At 39.7% G+C, this 11021-nt stretch overlaps 1 protein-coding gene across 2 annotated transcripts in view; it reads left to right on the forward strand.

Annotated features, from left to right (window-relative positions):
- The window catches only part of LOC110990783 (nicastrin-like), a 93551-nt gene extending 85816 nt beyond the window's left edge, over window positions 1–7735 (forward strand). For both annotated transcript variants that reach the window (XM_087142531.1, XM_087142530.1), the window contains exons 15-16: window positions 3629–3844; window positions 4200–7735. In XM_087142531.1, coding sequence (XP_086998657.1) covers window positions 3629–3844; window positions 4200–4298 — 315 coding nt within the window. In that variant the 3' untranslated portion in view covers window positions 4299–7735. The remainder of the gene's footprint in view (window positions 1–3628; window positions 3845–4199) is intronic.
- The last annotated feature ends 3286 nt before the right edge of the window (window positions 7736–11021 follow it).

Raw genomic sequence — 11021 nt, forward strand, 5'->3', positions numbered from 1 at the left:
TGGTGTTCCCTTGTCTGCTATTACACAAGGAACAACAAGGAATGAGCCACTCTGGTATTCCAACAGTGCTTGTCCTAAAATGAAGCAAGCCCAAGCTCATGTGAATGTTAGGTCTGCCCCATCAGAGCAGCCATAGTCGGACTCCTGTAGGAATTTGTTCCTGAATGACCTTTCTTTTTTTAATTACCAAACTTAATGTATTTACCAAAGACCTTCTCAGTATGCTACCTCATCCTACCTGCAGTCTGAGGGCAGAGTGGGGGGGGTATACAGCCCTCCAATTACTGCCCCAGCAGAGCCTGCGGAACCTCTTAGGGAACAACTCATTCTTAGGATAAGCACCATTTCTTTCTAGTGCATATGTACAGTAGGCCTGTGCCGGGTACCCAGGTACCCGCCCGTCGATTTCAAAACCCGGTTCCATTTTTCCGGGCCGGGTACCCGTAAAAAAGTAAATAAATTAGGAACAAACATCCATGCATAAAATGTCTGTGAAATTTCTTACTGAAGGGCAGACTTCCTGGAAAACCACCGTGCCGCTGAAAACCCGGTCCCGCGGTCATACATGAAACTTGAATTCAGAGATCGACAGCTAATTTTGTTACCCACTCCGCCCATTGTACCGCAAGTCGTTTTCCTAGTTCTGGAATTTGCTAGTTCACAAGAGCGAAAAAACCACTAAAATTCACGGGCGATAGGTCGCTCGCTACGTGTGATTTTAAATATTTCTTTAGATTGAATAGTCATATAAACCTTTGCATCTAATGTCTGCTTAATCAAAATGACTTTTTTAGGGTTTCCGTTTTTGTTAATTTAGCGAAAACTGCAATCTTTTCTCCCACTCTCGGATCGCGCAGCGTTACCACGCAAAGTTGTTGCAAACTCAACTACACGGACGCAGCAGAAATGTATGTGACGTAATGGGTTCGTCAACTGTGTGGCGCAGGGAGGATAACGTTGATAGCTCACTGTACAGTTTAAAAGTTGAGTCAAACCGTACGCAATTTCTACCTTTTTAATCCATTGGAATTCTTATTTTTCATCTAATTTTCTCAAAATTAAAAGATTCTTTATTAGAAAAGCAACTTTTTACAATGGTTTTGGCTGAAAATGAATTTTTCGTGTGGTTACTTTTTATTTGTGAAGACGTTTTTGTGTCGATCCTAAACCGATCCAGAACTAGGAAAGGTGTCATCATCACTTTCGTCGATCGATCCTGTGAGTCCAAATATAAAAGCTTAGATTTTGAAAAAAAAAATTGATGTATATCCAAAACACAAAGTTGACTTCTGACCATATTTCACTCGAATTTGAGGATTTTTTAGCTGCAGTCTTACTGAATAATTTTCGCGATGCGGAACTAGGAAAATGACTGTGCCAAACCTATATGAACAAGAGACCGAAGAAGTTTTGTCTTATGAGGGGGAAGCGCTGTTGATGTATACTTGCATGACTGTATTAGTAACTATCAAACCCTGTCGGCCTAAATGACTTTTGTGCAGAATAAGTAGTGCTTACTGTTTGAATTAAGATTATTTTTGTCAAATAAAACAATATGAATGAAAATTACTTTATGTCGGGATTGACGACGAAGCGAGAGCGGACTGTGTAATATTCCTGCGGTACTTGGACTCCACGCGGCGTGCGGTAAGTAGTGATCACGCACAAACTGTGCGGTTGATCGGCCTCTTTTTATAATCAAAGCACTAAATGTGCGCTACAAACTCAAAGAGTCAGAGAACCAGTTTAATTAAGTTTTATACCAAGAAATATTCCGTTTCAAAATTATTTTAAAATTAAAGTAACTTGAATTTCCTCAGTGATTCAGCGGAACTGTGGATGAGGAATTGACCAAAAAAGCAAGAATGATTTTTTCTGTATGTACTAAAGTATTTCAAATCCAAGTATTTTTTCATTCGAAAAAAGGGAAATGTTGACAGGTGCAAGTCATTATACAGTCGGCCAATCAAATATCACTTGTCGAAGTACTTATGCATTAAAATCTCGACGATTTGAACCTCAGGGAAATGGAGTTATCCTGAAAAAGTATTTATAAAACTAAACCACTTCATCGTGGTACGTACCTTCGTGTGGCAAAACTTTCGTATCGCTTAGTTATTTAACAACGTGAAGTGCTGCTATTTTTTTCACTTGGGCTTCCTTATGTGTGGTCACATGACCTTTCTTTTTACGGTCACATGGCTGCTGCAGTGTCAGCGATTGGACTGCCTAAAGGGGGCCCGCGTTGCAATCAGGTTAGTTTCAGCGTCTTGAAAGCCAGGATTACACAGTTGCAGCTACGTTGATTTATGCAACGTGCTGGTCCTCGTCAGAAAAGAAATGAACTTGCGATGACTCCTGACCCTATATAGACTTCCGACTCTTCAACGCCGTTTGAAGCATTTTGGTGGCGGTTTTTTTAATCAAAAACTTCAAAATAAGTGGATGTAATGGTGTGGGCATTGTTCGAGTTACGGTGGTATTTTTGTACATAAAACTTTAAGCCTTTTAACCCGTGACGTACATAGCACTGATCTGGTCCGCACTTGACACAACCAGCGCTCGCCATTTGTGCACACCACATGCGTTCCGCGTTTCCGTGGTCATGCAGCATCCGGGACATTTCTTTTGAGCGTTTGCAGGTGCGTATATCATGGAGGTGGTTTGCAGCTCTGTTCTTTTTTCTGACGTTTCCCGTGAAGTTTTGTTTTTCTGTTTCATACACCAACAAAAAATTTGCAAACTGAAGGTAACAATTTCGTTTGATAAAAAGGTAGGAGAGATTAACTCCGACGTTTAGAACAATGTTCTGCCGGCTTGCTTGGTATGTACCAAAAAGAACCGTGTTTCGGGCACATGATCCACCGGGTTGCGCGCAACGCCATTTGTTATTAGGCGATCTCTTTTCCGGGTACCCGATGTTAACAAAAAACGGGTACCCGGTTCTAAAAATACCCGCAAATGCACACCCCTAATGTACAGGCCTGGTTGGTTTCTTATGCACAATCTACAAGAACTTCCTTGTTTTAGCAGTAAGCAGTATTAAAAAGGACTTTCCCATTTCAGCCTGCTCACCTTAGGTACATTCATGTCACATGCTTAGAACCACTTTACTGCACTGGTGTTATTCTGCATATGTAGTAGTGTTCTATGGTAGAAAGACTGCTGTAGGAAAACCCCACATATTTCATAAGTCTTGAAGGAATGACCTGTTTTATTACAGATTGATAGAGAAAACTTGAAATTACCCATATAATGTGAAAGGAGAACCATATGTGTGTGTTACATCTTTAACAGGATTTTTCTGGGGATATCATGTTGAATAACGTCCCAAGTACTGTTAAACATTGTGTCAGAGTCACAACATACCGGTATTTAAAATAATACTTTTATTCTTCAAGTTACCCTAGAAACTTCACATGCAAGGTTTAGTTGTGCTCTTCAGTAACTTCCAAGTTGCAAGTCTATCTGTGTTATATGTAGATGATGAAAGTATTTTGACTAAATCTACATTACTTCCCTTTATTTGACAAAACAAACATGAGAAAACTGTGTGACCCCCCCCGATAGTAGTCCACAGTTGGTGATTTTCACTAAACCCAATTGATGGGCTTGTCATGTTTTGCAGATTTCACATTACTTCTTCATGCAAGGGCCTGATCCTGTAGATGGCTTTGGCTACTGTGTTGAGAGTAACACAAATTTAGCTCCAGCTCTATCCCCAGCATTCATTGATGGCCAGGAGGATTGGTCCTCCACTAACTATTCTACATGGACTGAAAGTCAGTGGTCCCAGACATTGTTCTCTGCAAGGGTCTATCTTAAGCCAAGTCCAGAACAAGAGGTAGGAACCAGATCTATCTTGACCTGGCTATTATTTGTTTACAAAAAGATTTTGAATATGAGTGCATTTCTTTGGATGTTTCAAATACAAATGAATTACATGTACATGGGTGTTCAAAACAATGAAATTGTTATCATTCACTTGTAACTTTGAAGTAGTAAATGATTAGTAAAATTAATGTTGCATATTAAAGTAGGCTGAGCTAATATTAAATACTTAGCTCTGACTAAAACTCTTTGTTTAATTTCTGAAAGGTCCTGAACCCCAATGGAGAGTGAATTTATATTATTTTGAATTCTATATCGTTTGTTTTGCAGCTATTAACTGAAAGTTTCACCTTGTTATTTCTTGACAGAGTGTGATATTTTGCCTTGGTATGGTAGTGGTGTTAATGTCCTTGCTGATCAGCTATTTCATCAATGCAAGGGCAAACGTCCTCTTCTCATCAATATGAGCAGCAAGGTGGAGGATCAATCATTCTACAGCACATCTTTCTGTTTAAGTTTATGCAGAGTTCTGAATAGTTTTTCTTTTGTAATTACATGTATGTAAAAGCTTATCTAGTCTTTGCCCTTCCCAAAGCTACATTTGTACATGTACAGAAATAATTTTACAAAATCAAAAGGGTTTCAAGTAATACAATATTTCACACCTCCATTTAACATATATGCATTGATCGAGGAAAGTAAACTTTTTAACTGTTTGATATTGTTTTATTTGTTTTATACAGAACATGAAGTACCAATACTCTCAGTATGCTTTACACCATACTTTCCCTGCTCATCAGGGCCATAATACAGCTTGATGCTGTCAAATCAAGCAGAAATAAGGTCTGTCATTTTCACCTTAAAGTTGTATTAAAGTTGTGGCTGCAAAAACTATGGCTGGCCGTCAGTACAAAAAGCAACTGAGAAGTCCACAAAACGTCAAAGTATATCAAAAGTGCCGTTCACACGAATTTGAGGTAATCGGAAACCAACCAAAAAGTCATTTTTCTGCGAACTATGGCTGCCCACACAAAGTGTAGGCAAAGTGAAAGCTGATCAACAGAATAACCCTCTATCCCTCACATTTCTGCTTTTGTCAGAAAGAAGAATGCCAGATGGGGGCAGAGAAGACTTGCTCATGATCACAGTGCAGGCCCATTCCGGATTCGGATGCCTGACCTTATAAGATCAAGAAGTATAGACCTAACCACTAGGCCACAAATTCCAACTGTTAAAGAATGGTATGTGTTGGATCTGGCTGGATGCTTCAGATAGCATTGTGAATAATTTTTCTCATGTATACTTTGTTTCCACAATTGCTGCATCTGATGTAGGATAGTGTTAGGTCATACATGATTGAAGGGGGGGTGACAGATTCTAAGCAACAGCCTCTAGCAGTAGACTGAATAAAAATCAATCATGTTAACAATAAATTAAGAGTGCAAGCCCTAACTAGAGGGGCTGGCATTTCCACTGAAATGACAGGCTATGCCTGAGTTTTGCGGCTTTTTATCTTCTGGTTGTTAGCCCTGAACATGTCTTACATAGGAGGTGTAAACCTCAGATTGCCTGGCCCTTTTAAGTCCTGCCTATCTCAGGCAGGCTATTTTCAGTTCCATTCAATATGCAGGCAAATTGCACAAATAAAGAAATCAACTTTTCCTCCTGTCAATTGGGAAGATCTTTAGCTTAACCTAAACTGACCAAAGCTGTCAATCAAGTCAGTGGAAAAATTTTCCTGAACAGAGCAGAAGCTAGTCTTGATTTTAAACATTTTGAATTCCTCTGCTGAGCCAAAATGCATTAATTTAAATTTCCTACTGTGATGGTTGTTCATCTAGCACCCTCTAACAGTGATGGCTTATAATCAAAGAATAAACCATAGGCCGGTCTTTGAACCATGACCAAGCAGAGGCTGGTAATGGAGAGCTTGCCATTTGAAAAAATGGATTGAAAGCCGAAAGGTTTCTGTTTTGCGTGAGTGTGGCCTGGCCTGGTCTCTGGTTCTAACTTGCTCTCCAAACATTTAAAAATTCTACCACTTGTAAAATCTTGACAGTTTGATTTATATTTTTGTTGCTACATGTGCACCATTGTGGAGTTCACTGTACATACCGTACATGCATGATTGCCCCTACTCACAGAAATCATGTTAGTACATTATGCATATGCCATTGTCCTAAACTGTTTTACTGTCCCTCACCACTGTCTTGTTGCACTCCATATTGTCACTTGGTACGTGCCACGTGCGCCTAATCTATATAAGGCAATTGTTCATGACTACTCATTACTGGAACTTCCAGAAAATGACCAGATGGGAGTGTGAAAAAATAGCAAAATTGCTGCAAATGTGTAATTTTAAAACATGTTTTTATTTTGACTGAATAGGAGTAAATATTTGCTAGGCCGGTCTTAACATTATGGCTCCGGAGAATGCCCTCACTTCTGGCTTGAGCTATTAATCAGCATCCAATCTCTTGGAGTGGTGGGTGACACTCTGAACTTTGTTTTCACTTAAATAGCTTGTTTGGACAAAAGTAGTGGCAACTTTTTCTTCAAACATCGTTGGTCAGTGGTTTTGAAGGACTAATTTTTGTATTGTTATGCTTTTCCGACAAGGAGTGCCTCGTATTAAACTACCAAAGTGGCACCTTCATGCATCATTGATGAAAGTATGTCCTAACTCAAAAAACTACCACCTTGCCAATGTCAGTGAAAACAGGTATTTAGATCTTGTTTGTAGTGTATGGTAATAGTGTATGGTTTGTTGTACATGGTGATATGGATTAATAAACTACTTATTTTGTATCTACCGGTACATGTACTACATGTTTTGTTCAACATGCACCTATAATCCTGCAGGTGGATGTGAGTTATGAAAAGTTGCACCCCCCCAAAGTTTAGAAACCAATCGGTTGCATCAGGGACCCTCACGTTTGGGGATTTATAGTTGTGAAAGTAGAGGCAACAGATGCAGTATGTAGAAGTGGATTTCATCAGCAACATAACCCAAGGGGGTAATGCAGAGAAGTGGCAGGTTATGTTTGGGTCAAGATGTACATGCTAATTGATGATGTTAACTCTAACCCCCTGTTTGGATGCTGTGTAAACTAAACATTACATTCCTAAAGTTGGAGGAGGGGGTAGTCAAGTACATTGTGAGCACTTTTGTCTGATTTGAAGAAGACAAGAAATGTTGGCATGCTATAAGAAATGTATCTCAGTATTAGAGAATGGGAGGCAAACCAAAGTTCAAATACACCCTTTAAAAGTAGCTTTGGATACAAAGAATACATGAAAACAATAATCGTGAACTTTCCAGTATCCATGTTAGTGTAACTTTGATATTAACCAAACCATCCTCATATCTGACATATCAGTGAACTTGATACTCAGAAAATACCCCCCCCCCATATTTTTGATTTGAGGAAGCCATGATGGCTGTTGTATATTTAAATCCCAGTTGACTGCCAGCTGTGTAAAGCCTAAATTAAAAAATTCAACTGTATCCCAAGTAGATGTGCATGAATTTGTGGCCTTTTTTTTAAGAGGTAAATGATATTCAACAGAGTCCAAAGTAATTCAGTGTACATTTTATAGAACTCAGAAAACCATTAATATTGACCGGATGAAGTACATGTACTTGTTTACATTCTTGTACTGTAGCCTTGAACACAACCTTGGCAAATTCATGTTGTATGTTTTATTTGTTTGGTCCCATCTGAACGCATCACTACCTAATAAATTATATGGAGTAATAAAATGATGTTTACTGCTGATGGCATTGGTAGTTGGGTTGGTTTAAACATTACAATACATGATACTGTACTTGTTGCGGCCTGTGGTTGCACATAGAATTATCTCATGAAAAATCCCGATAAAAGTGCTTTTATTGAATCTAAAACTGTGGATATATAAATGTCTTCATTTCTCCAGAATGCAGCGCACTACAGGGGTCATTCATATATCAAAGCTATATCAAAAACTCATAACCCAAATCTGGCGACTTGTTACCAATTTTTGCAGAGCCAGTAACAAATACATTAGTGAAATCTGCCCCCCTGGTTTCACTTGCAGACGAATTGGCTGTAGGGGTGGAGGTCGGGCTGTTGTGCTGAGAAAGATTTATAAAGTAGCGCATTTGGAAGCAAAGGTTTCTGCTTCATTTGAGTACAAGGCAGTGAACATTTTAACGGATGAAAATTCTGTGATTAAATTAATTGTTCTCTTTCGACCTGCATCATTGTGCAATGATGTCATTGAGAATTTCTCTGAACTCTTGGCATTGGTTCCATAGAAGGAAATTGGTCATTGTAGGTGACTTCAATTTCAACTGACAGTGGCACTAATCAAGTATGTGAACTGTTAGATAGCCCTGAGCATTGTTCAGAATGTTCAAATACCTACACACACCAGAGGCCATGTTCAGCATTATGTCATAACTCGAGCTAATGATGAGGCTCTTATGTTGTCAATGGTCCCCCCATTTTCCTTCACATTGTATCACTGTGGCATCTTTGTGAACTCAAACTTGTCAAACTAAAAAAAACTGGCAAAAAGTCACATATCGTGAAATTAAAATGTCTGAGACTTCTTGGTGACATGACATTAGTGGTCGATTAGAGCTACATGTAGATGCTGATTTGGCAGCTAAATTAAGACTGTTATTTCTCTTCTTGGAGACATCTTCCCCAATAGCAAGCATGCTGCCCTCCAAAAGTGGTGTTTACCTGCTCATACACACAGCTCCAGGTAAACATCTGACATTATGAAGGCTAAGAAACTTCTAGTATAAAAAACGGGAGAAATTCCGGCTTCATCACTGTCCGCTGAACAAAGAAATCTGGTGCATTGGTTGATTAAAAATGCCAGATGCTCACATTTCAAGCAATAGCTGAAAATGCTACAAATTTGAGAGTTTTCTTTGCTCTCATGTATAAAAACAAATTGCTACACTACAAAATCCACATGACATGTTTCAGTTTATTCCTCTAATGCAGCCCTTTCGGAAGATTTCCAAGATCATTTCATCTCTAAAATTCAGTGCATCAGAACATCATTAGATAATCAACGTTTTCCAATTGCCTCATTACATCATCAGTGTTGAAAATCTCATTCGTCGATCCCCCTCAAAATCTTGTGAATTAGACCCTATCCCCACTTCTCCACTGAAGCAGTTTTTACAACCATGTTGCAAGTTCTTACAGACATTGTCGACACTTCATTATTAACTGGATCCATGCTTAAGCAACTCAAAATGGCTCAGGTAACTCCTGTAATTAAGAACTCCATGTCTGACCAGAACATCTTCAAAAACTACAGACCAATTTCCAATATGCCCTTCATTTCAAAAATCGTGCAGAAAGTGGTAGCTGGTCAGCTTCAGGATTACTTAGCATCACACAATCCGCTTGAGCCATGCAGTCTGCCTACTCGAAGTACAATGCTGCAACTGCAGTCCTGCAGGTTGCAAATTCATACTAAGAGCCATTGATGACGAAAGATTTGTCATTTTGGCTGCATTTGAAACAGTTGACTACACAGTCCTCCTGCAGTGCCTGAAACAGTTTTGGAATCACCGGTGTAGCGCTGAAGTGGTTTACATGGTACCTGGATGACTGACCTCAGTATGTCAAAATTGACACATCGTACTCGTCTAACCAAAGGCTCCATTTCAGTGTGCCCCAAGGATCAGTGCTGGGTCCTGTGTTGTTTACGCTATATTCCTCACCTGTGGCTATCATTACATGTAAACATTGACTATCTCTGCAGCTTTATGCTGATGATCCTCAGCTCTACTTGCCTTTTGTCTAAGTAGATGAGACTGGATGAAAGCAAACATCTGAAATGGTAGACAGGGTAAAAAAAATGCACGTAAACTAAAAAACTTCCGACATCCACAAGTACAAACACTTCCACAACAGAGCACGACTTGCACTTTGAGCCAAGTTGGCAGTCAAAAAAGTAAATTACCTGAAAACAGAAACATTGCCTCAACCAGCTCCCCACCACAAATGCTCAACCTGTAAGCATGTGCGCCCGTCTCATACCGAGTGCCTGGTACTTTTCTCCCTCCTTCATCACACTGCAAAGTAATTCAAATGTAAATAACCTCTCCTGGGAAGGAGCCAATCTTCCCTATCCTACTAGCCAACCCCAGTGAAGTCCGAGTTATATGCAGTTATGGAATACAAGCCTGCTACACAGGGGGGGGTGTTTTGTCAACTGAAAGTTCACTGTATGACCTCATAGACTTCCTGGTGCCATTTACCCTGCCTAAAATGGATTTCCATCTATAAGGAACTTACAGGCACATGTTTTATTAAGGCTCAGAGATACGCCATTTACCCAGGGGAGAGCAGTGTAACAAAACTCACTTTCATCTGCTTCATTACCAACTGATAGTCTATTCCACTGTGCACACTAGGAATTTTACTTATTTGCAAAGTCGGTTTTTACGTTATATTGTTGGCCAGGCCCCTTTGCTCCTCTGACTTCATCCATGTTTGGGCCCGCCGAACTTGTCAGCGTCAATGTCCAGCTTCACCATTTATATACACTCTACTGGCAGATGATCCCAATCTAACTTGGCATAGGCTCTCTCCTCAACGATCATGGCCATCACCAATTTTGTCAATCTGATCCCTCCTTTGACTAGTAGCTGGATGAGTTGACTGGCTAATCTAACGACTTTTCCCTGTTGTCACAGACACAAGGTCTTCAAACCAAGAATACTTGTCATAGGAAATACGTCTTTCAACAAGTCATTAGTACATGAAATGCGCTCCCTTACAAGGCAGTGAAAGCTAGAACTCTCTCAGCTTTTAGAAAAGAGCTTGGCTGACTTTGGAACTTCTTTTTTACAGGATACAAGAAAAGGCTAGTGCTTAAAATAATTACCCATTAAACCCGTAAGCAGTAATCCAGTAAATCCCTCAAATTTACTGAACATTTTAATCAGTAAACATGCAGATAGCATGTATATTCATATCTTTACATGGGACGTTGCTATCACCTTGATTGAGGGAATTAATTTGTGAATTTGGGACGTGTTTGCCACTGATCCCAAAAGGGTACACGGTTGTCAAGGGGTATCTTAACGAATGAGCTTAGCAAGAGTTCACATGCAACTGCAACAGCTTTCAGTATTAAGGTGCAAACAACGCGCGTTGTTTGCACCTTAATATACT

The sequence above is a fragment of the Acanthaster planci genome, linkage group LG10 (genome assembly GCF_054643075.1).
Source record: "Acanthaster planci isolate LZ-2023a linkage group LG10, COTS_SCS, whole genome shotgun sequence".
Taxonomy (NCBI): Eukaryota; Metazoa; Echinodermata; class Asteroidea; order Valvatida; family Acanthasteridae; genus Acanthaster; species Acanthaster planci.